This window comes from Ceratosolen solmsi, unplaced genomic scaffold (assembly GCF_000503995.2).
Source record: "Ceratosolen solmsi marchali unplaced genomic scaffold, CerSol_1.0 scaffold7, whole genome shotgun sequence".
NCBI classification, from domain to species: domain Eukaryota; kingdom Metazoa; phylum Arthropoda; class Insecta; order Hymenoptera; family Agaonidae; genus Ceratosolen; species Ceratosolen solmsi.
In genome coordinates this window covers 16,004,686-16,025,005 of record NW_011948413.1, presented here as the reverse complement: position 1 = coordinate 16,025,005, position 20,320 = coordinate 16,004,686, and the positions used below count along the sequence as shown (strand labels likewise).

At 43.1% G+C, this 20,320-nt stretch overlaps 1 protein-coding gene across 1 annotated transcript in view; it reads left to right on the top strand.

Moving 5' to 3' along the window:
* The window catches only part of LOC105367558 (RNA-binding protein MEX3B), a 76,588-nt gene extending 56,490 nt beyond the window's left edge, over nt 1–20,098 (top strand). The window contains exon 2 of the mRNA XM_011506315.1: nt 18,506–20,098. Coding sequence (XP_011504617.1) covers nt 18,506–19,527 — 1,022 coding nt within the window. The 3' untranslated portion in view covers nt 19,528–20,098. The remainder of the gene's footprint in view (nt 1–18,505) is intronic.
* The last annotated feature ends 222 nt before the right edge of the window (nt 20,099–20,320 follow it).

Sequence of the window (20,320 nt, the reverse complement as noted above, 5' to 3'; positions counted from 1 at the left end):
TCAGAAAAATTACTACAGGCGCAAAAAATAAATTTCAAAATAAAAAAATCCTTATTTATTGTCTTTGACATTACTTTATAAAGTTATGTACTTTTAAAAACAACTTAATATTTTTAATCTTCATTTGTCTATGATATGTATATTAATTTTAGTTTGATTCTATTAGTTAAATATTTCATTAAAATTGCCTTCACTTCCAATGAAATAAGCATATAAAGTTTGAAATTTGAAAATATTATTACAATTTGCGTAGTATTTGTAATAAAAAATATGTGTACTTCATATCAATTATCACTTAAATCGGAATACGTTTATCTCAATGACACTTTTACTGAACATTAACAACTTGTATATGAAAATTTTCTCAGTGCATTTTATCATATATGATTTATAAGCTTAAGGCAGAATTTACAAAGTAAAATTAAGAATTATGAAGCAGTGCGTTTATACGTTATGGAAATGCTAATACGATGTGTATATAAATACACTGCGTTAAAATTATAGTACACATCTATACAAAGTAATAATTTCTCTTTAGAATGAGATACTTTCAAAAACAAGATATATTATATACTATACATAAATAGATGCGAATAATTTAAAAAATTTTTTGAAATACAGACATACACACTATTAAATTACTCGCAAACTCACACACAGTCACATTTCTCGTTTAATGTAAATATTAAATAATTAGGCTACATAATTAAAACTTTTAATGCATTTATATCATTTTAGTTATTGACAATAACTTTACAGCGTCAATTATAATTTTAAGCAGCAGAGGTAATTGTTAATTCTAAACCCGATTAATATTCATCAGTTAATCGTAAGTTCTAATCGACAATTTACACAGATAGGGCACACAAATAATTATTCCTATAAATTCAGGATTCAAGAATAACTACTTTTCCGTTTGTCACGAAAGAGCTCTAAATAAAATATCGGTCCGCTTATTGGCGCGACAGTGCATTAGTTTTACATTTTGATGCAAAAAATCGAATAAGATTGATCATGATAATATTACGGCTCTATTCGCGTGCTAAGTTATTGAGGGGCGGAAAAAGGAAGAGAGAAATCGACCACCGCCGAGGGACAAACCATTCGAGGGCTGCGAAATAGAGACGGCTGGGCGTCGGCAACCGAAGGGTGGGAGGAGTAACTGGGTGGTGGCGGGAGAGGGAGGAAGAAGACGTCGCGGTGTCAGTGGAGTTCAATCTTAATATAGTGCATGACCCCCACTGCTATCCCTCCGCTCGCGTCCCGCACATATGTCGACTATATCCGCTGACGCCGCTACTGACGCTGTCGTTACTGCTTTTGCTGTACCGAGGCTGTGAACTGCAATTGGTATAAATATACGGATTTAGAATTCTGTTTTTCTAATTTTCGTTTTACTTTCTACTACTCAGTCAGGTATCTTCAGTTTCGACTGCAAACCGCTCTCTCGTAATTAATTATTAAAAACATTCTTGAGAGATTTTACTATATATTACATTTTCATTCGATAATTGTTATTTTAATGGAATTATTCGACATTACGTTGAAGGTGAATAATCGCTTAGTTTTAGTTAGTCAAGAGCAACGGACAGAAAGGTCTTTCCGACTTGTGCATGAAGATTTTTCACAAAATCCACTAAATTCAAAGCATATCTAAAATATAAATTTGATTTTGGTTAACCCAGTTAATCACTGACTTTTTACGATTGCTCGAAGTATACAGCGTTCGTGTGAAAAAAAAACGGGAAATTGCTCGACCTTCTCAAGCACAATCATGATCATCCCTATTCTTCGACGGATTTTGTAAAAGCTCTCTACCTACCCCCTCTTCTCCTCTTACACACCGCCTACTAAATTCTCCAACGTAGGGAGCATAGTTACGTCGTATTTCGCTGCGCTTTGTTCTCGAAGATTCGAGTCTCGGCCACGTGGCCTACAATTCGTGCTTACCACTATTGGACTCCCTATTTAACGTATGTAAGCCCGTGATGTGACTATCGCGGTACTTCTCGATGTATGATGAGAGGCTGACGAGAGCAAGGGGACGGGGGGCGAGAAAGTAACAAATGGCAAGGGGCAGGGGATGGGTACAGCGCTTGGATGTAGTAGTAGGCCAGAAATTCCAAGTCTGCACGAAAATAGATCGATGACACTCGTCAGTGCAGCCGCTCTAACTCTGTTTGTCTCTCTCTCTCTCTTTCGCGCGCTTGCTCGTTCTCATATCTTACTTTCTTTGCGATCTGAGCGTGCATACACTTCTCCCTCCTCTCGCTGCCGAAGCCCGCCACGCGCGTTACAGAGAAAGAGAGGCACACGGAGTACGTGGATATGCGTGCATGCGCGCTCACGCAAGTCACTCTGAAATAACCGCACCGGCAGTAAGGTGCAATGCACGCGCGCTCTCGGCTCCCCCCGTCATTCTCTCTCATTCTCATCTTGGACTGCAAGCTCGCCGTCTCACTCGCTCTTGAGGCTCGACTAGCCCGATGCTCATTTATGGTAGTTCAAGAGACTCACTCGGGAAATCATTTTTACCTTTGCTTATATTGCAAGTTAATTCGTGCGTTTGCATTTCTCGGTAACGATCGTCGCCTGTATTTAAAATCTTAATATTCGTGCGATCAATAGGGCCGTCTTGTAAAGTCTTGCGACAAAAATGCTAACTGCGGTAAGAGTGGTAGGGAGTCTGCCAAGATCTTTAAACGACGATAAGTAATAACCGCACAGAGAGTAAATATTCTTTTATGTCTTGGCTATGTTACAAAATACATTATGGGCTCCGACAATTAGTTTTGAATCAATAGTGATAAAGTTGAGTAGTTTTTAAAGTTGCCGGGCTCCGTTTGTGGTTAGAGCACGGCGAGAGGAATGATATTTTGAGCCACAATTTACCGACTACCGAAGAATTATTCGCTCATTATATCGTACGAGTAGGGAGTTTTTCGAGGAGCTAAATTGCTCCTTAAACCGCTGAACAACGAATTGAAACAAATAATCATAGTACATAATGACCCGAGGATTGTAGCTTTAAATTTACAAATCGAAAACATTCTGCGATAACAATTACTTATCGTTTATTTAGAAACTTTAGTCTTACGCATTCGTACAAATGGTTATGCATTATATTTTATAATAGTATGTTGAATGTGCGAACTACATTAATATATACAACTTATCAGCCTATGTGCCACAGTATTCATAATATTACATCAATTCGTTCAATGTTGTCCAAATTATTCACGTTAACCACGATTATTAAAGCGAAAGTCAATATTTAGTTAGCGTCTCGAGAAAAATGCCGACTTTGGCAGGCGACGAGGGTATTTATGAAAATTTGTCAAGCTAAAAGTATCATAAAGTAAAAAAGATAATTGATGAATAGAGATTATTAGCTATTATCGTTCGGCAGATTTAATAATGCACACCGAAGCTCACGATATCAAATATCGAGCTGAGCCGACCAGATATTTTAGCTCTCGCGATATTCCAACTCATAGTCATAGATACCGTCAGTATTTCGCTCATTAAATCACCGTCTGGAGCGCACCCAATGCCATTCATCCCGCTTCGGCTCGAAATCTTTATCGAAACTCACAAGCGACAAATACCGGCCCAGCGCTCATAAAATACACTGTGTATCTCTTGGGAGCGTGACCCGTGGCAATCCAAGGCCAGCCGCTGCTCACTCTTAACGTAATCAGCATCATCCTCGAGCGTTCGATGAGCGTGCGTGAATCTGTCATCCAGTCATCACCACCGGTGGTAAGCTCTTCAGGGAACGCAGATAAAAAGACGACGCGGCTTTCTCTCCTCCGTTTCACCGAATAGATAGTGGATTCTACGAAGCAGAGAACGGTAGAGAATGAGGAGAGTGACGGTTGAGGGGGTGGGGCTTGGTCGTTTAGAATAGAATTTGAGCTTACGAGCCGCATGCAGTGCGTGTCCATCTCGCGCTGCCGCTTTTGCTGCTCTTGTTGTTCCTGCTCCTCTTGCTCCTCTTGTTCACTCCTCGAGTGCGTCGCCGTATTATTTTATACCGGGAAATGGATGGCGTTCCAAGTTTCACCGTTGGTGATTTTCGAGACAGTGGCTTCTTGCTGGTGGCGCGCGTTCCTCCGCTTCGATTGTCTTAATAGATGCGCAAACCTTTTCTTTCTTTCGTTGCTCTTTGTTATATGTCCGCTCGCTCGTGTGAAATTATAATGAAATCGAGGGTTTCTTTATGTGGTCGGATGTGCTTTTTTCCATAGGGCCTTTCACCTTAAATTAAGTTGCGAGCTGTTTAGCTGCTCTAATTTTAGTTCCAGGCCATAAAGATATGCCGTTCGTATCGATCGGATAATCCAGTGATTGATAAAGGAATTAACATGAACGACGTCGCGCGCGGAGTTCTTTCTTCGTGCAGGTCTCGATAGCGGCGGTGGGGCGCAATTATTTTACGCCAGCGAGCCCGACGTTCTAGAATAGGCGGGCAAAAGAGTGGAGGAAGAAGGAGAGCCAAAAAGAGGAGAGCGCGCAGCGCCTCTGGCTGCGCAAAGCAATCGCGCGCAATGCAAGTATGTCTCTGCATGTGCATGCGCGAGTGTTTTCGGGCTTGCACCAGACATGCACGTAAATGTCACTCTCTAAAATGATAGAGAGAGAGAGAGAGAGAGAGAGAGACATAGACATACAGACAGACAGAGACAGACAGAGACAGACAGAGAGACAGAGACAGACAGACAGACAGATAGACAGAGAAGAGCGTGTGAATAAGATGTCGCGGGAGGAGGGAAGAATGTTTAATGATAATGGGGAATATGAAGTTAGAAAGATAAATAATCGTTTCTTGAATTCACGAAAAGAACGAACGGCTGTATATGGCGTTAAGAGTGAAAAATGTCACTATAATTAGAGTGAAAAATTGTATTTGAATGTACTGTACGCTGTGCATAACGCTTTGCTAATAAATATAAGGTGGAATAATAAATATAAGGGAGGCACAGCATTTCACGTGACTTGGAAAATGGAATAGAAAGAATCTCATGTATTTGAAATTTAATTGTTTTTAAATAAATATAATTTAATAAGAAAGTACTTATCTTCTTAATAATATCCAATAATATGTAAACTATTGAAAATTAGAGGAAAAGGAGATGAAATGAGAAAATGTAAACAGCATCTCTAGAGAATTGACATACAAATATAAATGGTCAGCTATTCTAAAATCAAAATCCAGTACTTTTTATTTAAATAACAATTAACAAAACGCAAATATGCAAAGGCGAGTACATATAATACAAGTCTTATTATACGTATACATACATTCCTTTAATAAGAGCACGTATTCGAAGGAAGGTTGAGCAGAGAAACCTCGAAGTGCGAATGAGATAAGAAGGAACCTGAAGGATACAAAGAAAGAGAGGGAGAGAGAAAGAGAGAGAAAGAGAGAGAGAGAGAGAGAGCGAGAGGGAGGGAGAGAGAGAAAGAGAAGGAGAGGGAGAGAGAGAGAGTGTGTGTGTGTGTGTGTGTGCGCGCGCACATTTGTACATGAGTGAGTGAGCGAATAAGATAGCCGTGGCGATGCTGAGGAGAACATTGCGCAGGATTGCAGACTTGTGAGGGACCGAGCAAAAGTGAGGAGAAGGGGATAGCCGTTGTCGTCGCCGAAGTGGTGGTGAGGGGGGCATAGCAGGCCGTCGCCGATGCATTGTGGGGGTGTTGGCCTTCAACTTGACGGCGCAGTTTCACTGACCTGCCTGAGAAACTCGTATACTCGCCGCCACTCTCTCTCTCTCTCTCTCTCTCTCTCTCTCTCTCTCTCACTCCCACTTCCACTCCCACTCGCTATCCTCGTTTACTCTTTTGCGCGAGTATTTTACTGCGCTGCGCGGGTTTACGATACGATGCGCGCACCGCCGGTGTATTTTTGGGCCGTCAAGATTTATAAACCGCATTTTTTTGGAGGAGGAAGAAGTATTCTAATTTCAGTGGCTTTCTACTTTATCGGTTGACGTCGTAATAATGATTGGAAGGATGCAATCAACTTTATTACAATTTTTTCAAATTAATCGAGCCTTACGTTCCTATGTTTAAGAATACGAATATTATCGCAACGATCCTTTTAAAATTAAGTGATCGATTAGGGCATTAGGATTAATGTTGTATCATTTGTCAGATTTTTTAAATTATATTAAATTTAGAGATGATAATTAGTTGGTTATATGTAAATTTCTTATGGCAGTATTAGTGTCATTAAAATTTGAAGGTGTTGGTTGTGATGATGGTTTTGTAAAATGATAGAAACTGTACAATTTATATTCTACAGTTAGTACATATCTGTAGTCGTATGTGAAACTTGTGAATTTTTCTCCAAATGAAAGCATAGAATTGATTTAAATTATTTTAATTCAAATTCATTGAAATTACTTATACAATAAGCTTGACGTTTCGAATGAACTGAAAATTATAATTAGCTTTGGTTATTGTAGCTTGTTATGCGATTTATCGCAATGGAGGTTATTATGAAATGCCATGTATAAAATCTGTAGATTTTTGTCTAAAGTATAGACGCACGTATACTTTAGATACATTTTTTGTTTTTTTTTCCCCTTTTTTTTGATTTTTTTTTTTGATTTTTTTTTTTTTTTTTGAAGTTCTCATACATTTTGCACAATACAACCAGTAGAACGTTATTATTGGAGCGTAAAGTGTATGGGAGACTTGTTCACAATTCTATAATCGTCTAAGAATTAAGAGTTTGCTGGTTTGTGAGTTTATTTAGTGTCTTGCTTCAGACGTTTAAAGCTGGGACTATCAATTTAATCTCGGTAGTAGCTCGTAAACAAAACTCTTCTAATTCTAATGGGGACTCAAATCCTACCAACAATATATTTGATATCGTACAACCTGATCTACAATTTTTACAATTCCAGGATAGCCAAGTTACCTGTAGTGTAAACCGAGATTAAAAGTACTGCTTGTGCGTGAAGTAATGCGATACCTTCCACTCGCATACAAATAAAATAAACTTTTGTCACTTGCTTCAACTAATACGATTATGCTAACGCTCAAATCGATTATCTTTCTAAAATGCGATCATTTCGGAAATTCGTCTGATCTCAAACTACAGCAAAGTCGTTATGAGATGACGAACTTGAGAGAGAGGCTATCGGAAATATCTATGGAGTGTGTATTCTTAATATTCGGCTTAGACCCAATGATTTTTATCTAGATTCTTGGAATTGAGTTTTGGATGTCGCTGCCAGAATTGCAAATGTACGGTATCGGGTTAAATTTTAGTATTTCGATTTGAGATTTCTTGGCATGTAAGACACTGCGTAAATTTTGAACTTGTAAGGTCGTTTCTTTGAACGATATCATCAAACATTTTTGTTTCACACAGAATAAAATAGCACCTTGAGATGCTAATTATACAGATGAATGGAGAAGGAAATCGAAAGACGCTTTTGTCTCCTATTTTCGAATTAATTGGTCTCGTAGCTCAGCAATGACGATAACAACAACAACAACAACAACAACAACAACAATATTAGTCGCGTGCTACCATCATCCATCAAAATAAATAAAAAGCTCGTTCATTCGGAAGGTAGGGCTGCCATCGCGGCGACAGATGTTTTCAGCCAACCGAACTAAAATCGCCTCCGTACTTCTGCGAAAGCCCGTCGATGATAATGGTATCCGGGGAGGCAACTGCTTAGAGGAAGGGCGGGCTATAGATTCCGCTGCTCCAGACCGCAAAATGAGCACGTGATTTAGTGGGCCCGAGTTTCTCTTCCTTTTGAAATAGGAGAAGCTATACAAGGTTTGAAACGAGTATCGCTTTCTTTTTCCTTTTCTTCGGCGTTCTGTCTTTACCCGCGCGCTGACTCCTTGTCGCTTCACTTTCTTCCTTTTGCTACGAGGGGGCATCGATTGGTCGATATCGGTGCAAAGTATAGCCAAATTTTGAGCGCAAACTGGCTAATGCTTACTGAATTAGGTGTCGAATCTTCTGGATTTGAGCATTTCGAGAATATGTAGAAAGTGCCGTATTTACTCGTACGTAAAATAGTATGAACTATTGATAATTATGATACAAAAAGCAATTAACATTCCATTACCGACGACATCTTTATTTAAGTGCGTTTGTTGAACGTCAGCTAATATATAAAAAAATTTATAAACAAAAAAATTCGTTTCATATGAGTACAAAGGATTGATAAACAAAAAAGCCTCCGTATGATTAGAAATTAACTTTCTCGTTTATCAAAATTATCCGACAATGTACCAGCAGACATTGTACTTAAAAGACGATCATTCAACTGTTTAACAGCGCGAGAAATTATGTACGACACTACGTTCAGTTTAGCCGTTGATAAAGAAAAAAATTACTTAAAGCTCCTTTATTTGTTAAGAAGAAAGTGAGTCGCAGCAGTTCTTATATAGGTAAAACTTGTTTCTACCATCGGTGACGATAGCGAGGCAAAAAGTGCAGGCTAAAAAGTGTGGATCAATCGTCATTGCTGGCACACGTATCGTGATTTTTGCATCAGCTGTTGTGTGCACGTGATCGTTATGTGACGTTTCGTGGGAATAATGTCGCACCGCGAATTAGTAATAATAATAGTAGTAGTAGTAACAATAGTAGTAGTGGCAGTAGTAGCAGTTGTTGTAGTAATAATGGCAATAGCAACAGCAGCGGTAGTAATAGAGGGAGAAGGAGAGAGAGAGAGAGAGAGAGAAAAGAGAATTATGATCATATGTTAAACCAACTCACTTACTGGCTGAGTTTAGCGTACGCGAAGAGAACAAAGCTTTTTTGAGACGCCGGTACGTTTTTGTCACATTTTTTTTTATTTCTTCCAAAGAGCGAGTTTTCTTCATGCAGGAGATTATCTTGTGCGAATCGTTAGGCTCATGTTTCATCCTTCGTTCGTATTGTATGTTGCTTCGGAAACATGGGAAAATAATTACTTTTTAACATTCACAAAAGTCTGTTGTTATTTCAAAGCCTCTTTTTTTTATTTTATTTTATTTTCAAACGGTATCTTTTTAAAGCAATGAAGAATCGCTTAACTATGACAAAAAATGGTTGCCTGGATTATGTAACGTCATTTGTAACCTTAAGAAATTTTATTTCTCGAAAAATACCACGAATGAGTAGCTCGCAATTCTATTGATTTTTAAAGTTATTTTATTATTTCTGCTAATTATCAATACAGTTGGGCTTACAATTTTTTTCAAACCCGCACTGGATTGTCATAATAGCTGAAAAATGTTACTTATTCTAAGCGAATACTTAGTATCATTATCAGATGTTGATAAAATATTTTATTACCCCTTGAAAGCTAACACTTTCCAAGAGTAATCGGCTTAATTAGCTATTCGAAGCCTTATTATCGTGGACTTGTTAGAAATTCTCGAAATCTTGGAGCGATTCGCGGGATCGGTAGCAGACGAAAGTCAAGCTCGATCACTTTCGAAGCTACGATTAATTGGGCGCTTAAGGGCGATCAGCAGCTACCCGAGTCTGGAATCGCTTCCACGTCAAATTTGGAAGACAATCATCGGTGATCTGGGATTACCCATGCCGTGGACATTACGTAAGGACGGCTCCTTGCCTTAACACGACCAGTGGAACAATTGTGCAGCACACGAGTCCATTGACTCGACTTGGTGGCGCTAGTGGAGGGGCTCGCATCGACGGGGTAGGCGACTGCAAATCGCCGTTGACTCTCTTACTTCACGGTCCATTAGTATTCCTCGCGTTCACGCGGCAGATATTTTTTCGCCTTTAAAATTCATTTTCGTCCGATTCTAATGCGGATTGTCATTACAACGGGATGTGTCCGTAGTACACTACACCTTTCTTTTTAAAGTTTCTCTCTCTCTCTCTCTCTCTCTCTCTCTCTCTCTCTCTCTCTCTCTCTCTCTCTGGCTGTGCGCCCGTATGTATACATACGAGTTATGTGCTAACGACACGTATTCATACATCGAATATAAAGCCGTTAAAGAGATAAATAATACATTCATGTACATTTCATAAAATAGAAATTTTTACGTTAAATTACATTTAATTAATATGTACATTGCACTCTAATTGCCATATCAATATATAAATGCACATATAAGTATATGTGTACAATTATTCAAGATCGCTTGACTATAAAATATCAATCATCTCCAATGACGATTAATATTAATAATCAAAACTGCTAATACGTGCTCTCCTGAGCCATGTAGAGTAAAATCTAAAGACAAAGCGAGCTGCATCGTCTCTCTGAGATAGGCAATGGTGACACGCCTCCTACCAGATACAGGCAAATAAGAACGAGCGAAGAATTTCGGCAAACGGACCGATCGACTGCACGATATCCCCGACGATCGGAACCGCTAAAAACCAAGGACCTCGTCTGTTGCCTTTGTTCGTCGTCGCCGAGAGCTACGGCTACCGCCTCTCGTCTTCGGTTACGCGAGAAACCGTAGACACGCGGGCGGAGTGGTCACGGGGGAATGGAAGGGGGGGCCCCAGAGTGTAGAGTTCGCCGTCCGCTTGTAGAGCCGAAGATTAGCGCGAACGCGCGACCGTTTGATCCGGGCGGAAGAAGGGGTTTGAGGAGGAGGAGGTAGGAGGTGGAGATCTCCATGGAAGGTCGGAGACACAGACCGCCCTGATCGAGATCCGCTTCACGACGGCCGGCGTCCAGTATCTACCCAGTGGAATGGGTCTATCGTCTACTTCGATAAAAGCGGATTTTCCTGAAGCGAGTTATCTTTGCGTTAAGCCTCTTCGATTCTAATTATCGCTTACGATTCTTAAACTGTGGTTCGGTCGTGAATTTCTCTCCATGTTTCAAAGATTACTTCCTTTCATTACGAAGACAAGGAAGGGGTCTGGGCCTATCGCATCAAGGCCATTTCCGTATAATGGCTGCTTGAATCGAAAAAATTGAACTATCAAGACGTTTATATTTAGCTTGCAAAAATGCCTCTTCTCTCTTTCAATCTTCCGACTTGTTAAGATCTTTTGCGGACCATGAGAGAAGGCCACGTAACTGCTTTAGTAAAGTGTCGGCGCCCGACATTGTGCCTTTAATTTAAAATGTAAAATAAGAAGAATGTCCATAAATACTCGTTCGATAAGAAAGTCCCGGAGTTATTTGGCTGTCGGAGCTGCAGTGCGTTACCAAAAGAGTCAGAGGACCAATATTCTGTATAATTACAATCTTCGGAAAATCGTCGGCCACGTGCTTAATAAAAGTGATACGTTGTTCCTGTGGGTCCCGAAAAGCAAGATGAAAAAAGCCCAGTGAGCGTCGAATTCTCAATAAAGCACAGCAGCGGCGGCGGCAGCGGTGGCGGCGGGGGCAACGGCGGCTTTGCACACCTGCAGCTATGCGAATGAGCCATCAGGACGAGGATGAGGGGTTGCGGGAGAAAGAGGTGGAGGATATGGAGGAGGAGGATGAGGAGGCGGCGAGGAAGGAAGAAAAAAGCGGGTCTCGGTGCGAGAGCGCGTGGCGAAGAGCCACGAGGTGCAGCCTCACCCCTCCTTCTCTCTCTTTCTCTTTCGCTGCAATTTTCCCTCTCCCTCGCGACTCACCTTGGCCGCGGCCCTTCAACCGTCTACGACCCACACCTCTCGCTCCCGCTCCCTCTATCGCGCGCGCGCGGCTTCCTTGCGCGCAGCGCGCGACGCGAATGAAGCGCGCGAGCCTCTGCGCCTTGGCGGCTCCTTCCTTTTTCCTCTCTCTCTCTCTTGCTCTCGCACGCGGAGGATGCGTGCGCCGGCCGTACAGACCATGCCGAAAGTCTCCAACACTCCCCTTTCCATCGCACTCCGGCGCTTTTCGGGGAACACTGAGTTGCCGCACCGACTCATCTCCAGCTCTTTACCCCTCTCGTGCTCCCGGCTCACTCACTCTCTCTCTCTCTCTCTCGTTCTCTTTCTTTATGTCTCTCTCTCACTCTCGCGCTCTCTCTCTTTTTCTATCTCTCTTTCTTTCTTTTGATCTCTTTCTATTTCGCGCTGTCGCTGTCTCTGTCTCTGTTGCTGTTGCTATCACGCTCGTTTTTCGCGAACTATTTTGCTGGATCTGACGGGGACGCCTTTTTTGCTAGGCCATCCTCTCTTCGGATACATGCGCGATCATGCCGAGAGGAATTTTGAGCTGTTTTCAGGCCGAACGGAATACTAAAGCCTTTTTTCATGAAAAATGTCGCTCGAATAGAACGATATCCGTGAAACGAGAGTTATAGTAAATTTTATAAGACGTAATCGCTGTATTTGGGTTGATGATTTTTGAATTATTTTTCTTATCTTTACTTGTAAAACATTAATCTGCTCGGCAACCGATAAATGACAATCTATGGCCATTGTAAATATATTTGATTATTTTGCCTGGACAATTAATAGAGAATTTAAATAAGTTGATATTATTTTAATTATTGGGAATTATGATAGGAGTTATAGGTTCGTAATTCAGTGTTTGTCAAATAAGATTCAGGCTTATGAGAAATATATATATTAATTAATTGATATATCAAGAATTAATAAGTTATTATATATTTATCCAAACAGTCACCCATAGAACTTAACATAAATTTTTACATTAGAGGTAAAATTTCCAATGACATTCGTTGAAAAGTAAAGAAGCAGCCGAACAATAAGTTTGTTAATTTTCAGAGGAGACTGTACTAAGAGTGCATCCTCGAGCACATCCTTCTCTTTCTTACATGTTTCTCTCCCTCTCCCCGTCCCTTCCTTTTTCTACCTTTTTTTCTCTTCGCATTCACATACATACGCGTGCCACGTTTGGCTCCTTTCTCTCTATCTCAAACTGCGTATGTTACGTATCATTACCATGCCGACGTCACCAAACTAAAGAGAGAAAGAGAGACAGATGGGTACAATCACCTGTTCTGTTATTGCATCCGTTTGATTTTACGACAACGATATCGTACTCGAGTTTGTATAAATGTTATTACATTTTTTACGAAGATGTATTGTAATGCGTGAAATCGTCATATTGTAACTTTATTGTAAGATCAATGAAATATACGATCAATATTAATCGCAAATGCTTTTGTCGTTCAAACGATTAGGTAATTAAACTAGTTTCCCATTTTCCGTACTTTTATTTGAAAAAGTCCGTTTTGCTACATGTGTTTCAGAGGCCCATACCTTGACTCTCGAATTGCCGTTTAAATATTCTTCTTTATCTGGTCATTTAAGATTTTAACATGTAAATGAAAGCTGTATGCTTGCTCAAGGGGCCTGAAAATTGAAATGTCGGTGATCGGGCGTGGCTGCCATTTCAATAATAATCGATAAGTCGCGATCTTATTTGAGCAATCTTAAAGAAAAGAATAGAGATTGGGAAGGATAGCAGAACTAGTTTGGCTTTAATTATGCATCATTTGCCGCTTTACGAAAGCCTTATCAATGACTTTTCATTCGAGAAAATAGTTCCGGAACGATCCATTATATTACGTCGAAACGGTCATAGTATACGGACTTGCAAGAGGGAGAAGAGTACGTAAAAAGTGGTAAGAGCAGCGCATAAGGATCCGCGCTATCGTCCGCTCCTCACCTGAAATGCAGCGCTGGCCGATACAACTGAAGAGACCCGACTCGTCCTCGTCATCCCCACATGATCGCAAAAAGAGAAATCGCAGGTCGAGGGGTTCTTCCTGCCCCACCGCTCTTTGCCACCGAAGCAAAACGGCGCTAAAGGAACTCTCCGCTCTCGCTTTCACGGCGGTGGCGTCGGCGGCGTCGGCGTTGGCGGCAGCAGCAGCAACAACAGCAGAGGCGATGGAGCGCAAATCTCTTCGGAACAATAAAGGAAAAGATAAAAGCGTAGTCGCGGGGGGCTAATAATAATCGAAGGCTCGCTGGCAAAACCTCTCGAGCCTCGCGCTTCGTGAGTTCACGTAGACGACGTAACCGATGGGGGAGGGGAGGGGGGTAGACAAGGCGATCGGAGCACTGGAAGGCGGAATGGCAATGAATTGCAAGGACTGGCGCGACTTTGACTCGTTCGAGGGCTCCATTTCGAAAGCGCGTCCACTTTCTCGTTTGCCAGAAGGTGGAAAATGAGTCTTGATCGACGATGATTGACTCTTTGGGGCCTCTCTCAGCCCGCATCACACATAATGAAGCGAAATTATTAACTGATAAAGCTCATAATCAGCGCGTTAAATTAAAAACCAGTTTTATTAACTCACCAAGACTTGGGTTCGGTACATTTTTACTTTTTTAATTACTTACAAATTGACGTAAATTGATATTTCATATCGTGGGAGCGAGTAGAAACAAACCGTTGGTTGGCAGTGTCGTTAACTCTGCCCGTGTCCATCTGTTGGAAACGAGGTCAATGAATTAGTAATAAAATACAAGTAATAAGCGAAGAACTTGCTTTTCGTTTTACGTCGATGATTTCAAACGTATATAAAAGTTAAAAATCGATTTTACGAAAAGCGTCAAGACCATCGCGAAAGCTACATGTAGCGATTGCGTCCACGATGTGCCAAACACGCTGGCGCAGTTCGACCATTAAATTTCACAGCCGCGATCAAACGATCGATGACAGAGTACTGAAAAAGTTGCACAGTTGCGTAAATTTACATGCGTTAAAACAAAGTAGCTATTGCCTTGTGCGCCTTGAAGCGCTAGCTGGGACAGAGGGTCGAAGGATGAAAAATCAGGATGCCTTTTATACGAGGTGGAGGAGTGAGGGGGCAGTTGGTCAGAGGCATCACTGAGCAGCGGCTCGATAATTTCGCGAAATGCTAAAAATAAGGAGGGGCACGCGGCCCTGAGTCGGTGAACGGCCCTGACATTGTCCCGGTATGTGCGCAAGGACTTCACCGACGATGCCTTTGTTTTCACAGACGCATCAGCAGGAGGCGGTCTGTGCGCATCTTCGCACCGTAGCTTCGCTCAGGGTGAACGGCAGCGTTTAATCGGAATCTCGCTTGCCTCCATTACACTTCACTTGGTAGCGAACTTGGTCCCTTCGTTTGCGGTTACTCGCGGATTAATCCGCCGCTGGCCGACATATCTATTATATGCGCATAGTAGTGCCGCCTCGGTTCTGGAATGTCCCGGGCTCTTTCTCCTCTGACGAGAAACAAGGCACAGGAAACGAGGAAGTTATTTTTGCTTTTAGAGTCGCGTATGTGCTAAGCTACGCCTCTCGCGTGCATTGTGCGACGTAAAAGCCGTTTTAGCAAAAATGAATATGGACGTGATGTTTAAATATTTCTCGTGGGTATTTAAACATTATATTAGGAAAGTGGCAAGTGGCCAGAAAAATCCGAAAGACTCATGTCGCGACAAGCCGGCAAGCCGTGGCCAAGTGTGGAAATTATAATAATATTTAACGCTATATAAATGTAGCGACCTAACATTCTTATGAAATATTGCGTATCACGCGAAACGTAATTTAAAACAGTAATTTAAGGGGCGAAATGCATTCATTAGCGATCTATATAAATGCGAGGATAAGCTAAACCAATAACAAAGGGCAATAATTGCAAGCGATACTGTAGCATGAGAATTGTACAGCAAGAAACCTTCTTGGCAAATATAGCCGATGAATGTATTAAAAGAACTTCCACGACAGCTATCAATTAATGAGGATGGCACAAATCCCGAAGCGCCCATTAAAATCTCAATAGGATTTCCACGCCGTTGTGATAAATTTCGCTCGGCGCGATGGAGATACGCGTGCGCGCAATAATCGTGGTACTTTCGATGGGCCGATTGGGGGCGCGGCTGCTGCTGCCCGATCAGGCTGCGGTGAGGAGAAGGACGCGGGTGTGGTAACGGCCGGACGGATCGGGGAAGGCGGTGGTGGGTAAGAGCGTAGGCCGGGGCCCATCTTCGGGAACGCCGTGGATCGTCGAAGCAGCTGCGGCTGATTTCTAGCGGATGGCCGTGGAAAGGCCATAAGCCTTCGTCCTCGGATATTTTACAGGCGCACTTAACCGACGGAAAAGTCGTCCTTGGGCGCGCGTCGATTTATCATCGGCATGAAATCGCCGCGTGATGAAGAATGCGCCCGCGTTGGCTGGGAACGTGGACTCGACCCCGCGATCTTCCCAAGATCGCATGCTTCCGATGAAAACGGGATTCGTATCGCTGGGCAGCCTCTTGAAACAAAGTGTTTAGTTTTCGCGATGACTTGAGCTAACGAAGCTCCCAGCATTCGCAAGTACAACGGTTCGTAAAAGTATACAAGGGCCTTGGAAGCCCTTGTTCGACTCCAAGTCTGGTTCACCAAGTACCTCGAAGACTAATGCCAAAAGGCCATCCGGAATTAAGCCCATGTGAGAAATAAAACTCCGTATACGATTTAATACTAGCTTCTCTCCCTTCTCTCTTTCTTTTCTTATGATACTACTTTCGCATCCCTCTTAACCTAACGTAGGCAAAGATGCCGTCGTGCATTGACAGTTGTTCCTTATCGCACATTATTCTTAAATGCAACAGCCATGCTTTCCCCGCGAGACAAGTTTATCGTGTTCGATTAAACGCCGTTAAAAACTGTTTAGTCCTTGAGGATTGGCAGAGCGAGGCGAACCGCAGCAGCAGCAGAATAGAAAAAAGAGGAGCTCGTGTAGATCGCCGTGGTGGTCATAGTTGTATTGCTGTTGCTGTTCTGTTGCTGTTGCTGTTACTGTTGCTGTTACTGTAGCTGTTACTGTTGCTGCTGTTGCTGCTTTTGCTGCTTTTGCTGCTGTTGCTGCTGCTGCTGTTGGGAATAGCGGAAGGGAGAAACGAGTTCTCAGCGCGGAGCTGCGGAGAGAGTGAAATGAGAGAAAGGGAGCTAGAGAACGAGAGGGAGAGACGGCCGACGTGGTTCACCTGCATTGCAAGCATTGCGCGCGGCTCACGGCCAGGAGAGGCGACGAGGAGGACCGGACCGGTCGCGAGCGCCTCCTTCTCTCCTCCGTTTTCTTCTGCTTTTTGCGAGACACCCTGACCTTGAGCGTCGAGTGCCTCGCTCACTTAGGGTGGGCAGGATTTTCGAAAAGGAGCTGGAATGACAGCTCGTGCATTCCACGGAATATCGAGATTTCGGGACTCGAATGCTTTCCGGATTTCCTTTGCAGCGATCGTGAGAAATTTCATTGAGTCGTATGGTTGCCCGACCTTGTAATTACGTTTGCTATATTTTCTCTCTTTCACCTTTTTCCCTATTATATCGCATCTTCGAGCGCGGTAATCATTATTAAGTATGATTAATAGTATTATTATTTGAATGTGGGGGCTCTTTTAATGGAAGGAGTTGGCAATCCTTCAAACAAGAGTTTACTCTTACATAATGTAGACTTCACATGCTGGACTTACTTTCTTCGTAGATGATAAAAATACGCTGTTTATTGTATTGTTTCTGCTATACGTTTTAGATTTAGTAGTGAGTAAGTGAGTGAGTGAGTGAGTTAGTGTGTGTGTGTGTGTGTGTGTGTGCGCGCGTGCGTGTGTGTGTGTGTGAGAGAGAGAGAGAGAGAGAGAGGCAGACAGATAGACAGACAGACAGATACAGAGATAGAGAGAGTAGGAGGAGGATTTCGAAGACGATGAAGAGGGAACTCGGGAGGGAGATAGTTAGATTGTATTGAAATAAAAAACCAGAGTGAGCCTTGGAACAACAATTATTTCATATATAAACTGCAGCAACTGCTGTAGCCATTTCCACGCTTGAAAAGTATGCGCCGTTTGTATCAGCATTTTTTGCGACGAACGAATGGCTTAATCGCTTTGCTTTTGTTCTTAACTTTTTGCGAGGCAAGTGCATGCTCATTAAAGCTATTTAATAACATTTAAAATTGAAGATATGCTGTCCCAGTGTAGTTGGAAGTATTATTAATCTTCAACACATGCGTCGCTGATATCACGCAGTACTTCAAAAACTTAAAAAACAGACGATAATATCTAGATCTACATAAATTGAAGCGTAATTAAAGAGTTATTAATTATTAACTTAAAGTTGAGTCAACGTTTTAAAATATTTTGTTACAAGTAAATTATAATTGATCGCTCCATCGCACGAGTTAAAATTATCCTTTAAATATTAAATACTATGCTACTCACAACAAACTTAATCAATAATTTTAACAAGAAGCCTTAAATTTCTCGAATTCTGCTCACATTTCCTACAGGCGTAATGGACTGTTGAATGGGCATCATGTCCGTGAAAGCCACCCAAGTCGATAACTTAAATCCGAAATTACGTTATTATTACGGTTTTGTCGTTATCACGTACGCCCACCGCTACTCCATTCGAACCTTTTATTCCAAACTTCATTATATCGCCATTAGCCAATAGGTCTGCTTTACTCATCCCCTAACTCCTTCTTCTTCTCCTTCTCCACCACCTCTTCCTCCTTGCCCTCCTGTTCCTCAAAGCCAAGCGAATAGTAGGAACAAGCAACCGATGAGGTGCGAGTCTAGGACTTGCCGCATAAGTACCCTAACTTTGGTTCTAAAACGTCGTCTTCTTTATGTTTTCAGGCTGCAAGATAAAGGCCCTACGCGCCAAGACCAACACCTACATAAAGACACCAGTGCGGGGCGAGGAGCCCGTGTTTGTCGTAACGGGCCGTAAGGAGGATGTTGCGCGAGCTAAACGTGAGATACTCTCGGCAGCAGAGCACTTCTCCCAGATTCGAGCCTCCCGTAAATCCTCTCTGGGAGCCCTTCTCGGTGCCCCGCCCGGACCCCCGGCCTCGGTACCCGGGCACATCACCATCCAGGTGCGCGTCCCTTATCGCGTGGTTGGCCTCGTAGTCGGACCCAAGGGCGCGACCATCAAGCGCATCCAGCATCAAACACACACGTACATTGTGACGCCGAGTCGGGACAAGGAGCCAGTGTTTGAGGTCACGGGATTGCCGGAGAGCGTGGCCGCGGCGCGCAACGAGATCCAGGCCCACATCACCCAGCGAACGGGCGTCCTCCCAATGTGTATGCACGACGATAAGGACCTTCTGGAGGCGCTATGTCGCGGCGGTCTCGGCTCCATCCTCGGTTGCCTGGACCCGCCGGGCGCCAAGGGCAGCAACGGCTCAAGCGGAGCGTTCTCTTCGAGCGGCAGCTGCAGCAGCTCGTCCTCGAGCAGCGGCGCCGCCGGTCTCAACGACCTTGTGGCTATTTGGGGTGCGGGTCTCGAGCGGGACGAAGGCCTCGGCGAGTCGCCCTCGTTCGAGTCCCAGCCTGCCTCGGCCTCCTCCATCTGGTCTTTCCCCGGGGTTGCGCTGCCCTCACGACCATCGCCCCCGGCCTCGGCCTCCCCCGCCTCCCCAACGGACTCCCTCCTAGGTACGGGCAGCGGGGCGGGCAGTGGTAGCGCGGGCTCCGGTTCCGGAGTACGCGAGTGCGTCGTCTGCGGGGATAAGGATGTAACGACGGCCCTGGTGCCCTGTGGGCACAAGCACTTCTGCCTCGAGTGCGGGCACCGCATCTGCATGAGTTCCGAACCCATGTGTCCCGTGTGCTCGAAGCCAGTGCTCCAGGCGTTGCGCATCATCATCTAAGCTGCGGGCCGAGCATTTAGGAAGCTCAGCGGATTTCGCGGCCGAGTGCGGGCGAGTGCGATTGTGCGCGGTTGTGCGCGGTTGTGCACGGCCGAGCAAGAAGAGCAGCACAAAGTTTTCAATTCCGCTGCTGTCACTGCGGGAGACGCGATCGGCGTGACGACCGCTTATTTATTAGGGGATTATTGTGTTTTCGAGCGGCTGGAGGTGAAAGGCCGCCAAACGGAATATACAACGAATCGATTTTAAATGAACATTAGCGTGACGCCGTCGAGATCTGATTTCGAGGAGCATAGAATAGTAGGAAGGAGCTGATGAACAGACGAATGTGGAAGCTTCGTGTTTTGTTATTATTTTTGTTTCATGTTTTTTTTCTTTGTTTATATTATAAACAGCGCGATATATATATGTAAAGATAAGAAAATTGCGTATATAATATATCGTGTGTGTAAGATTGTCGACGACCACTATTCTCGTTTTATCAAGCTCTCGATTCTTCAATCGACGCTTTACTCCCTCTCTCTCCTCTCTCATCGCTTTATCAATTTCTCTCTTTCCTCCCCTCTCTCTCTCTCTCTATCTATCTATTTATCTATCTCGCTCTTTCTCTCGCGGCTTTCGGTTGTCACTCCACTATTTTTCTCATTCTCTCTTATCACCTATAATAACTATACGCGTCTATTTCTCGTTTACATATATTTTAAGCTTAAAATGATGAAAAGGGCGGAGAGAGATGGAGAGAGTACGAGTGATTTAGTGAGCAAATGAGAAAGTGAATCTTTGGGAGTGTGAC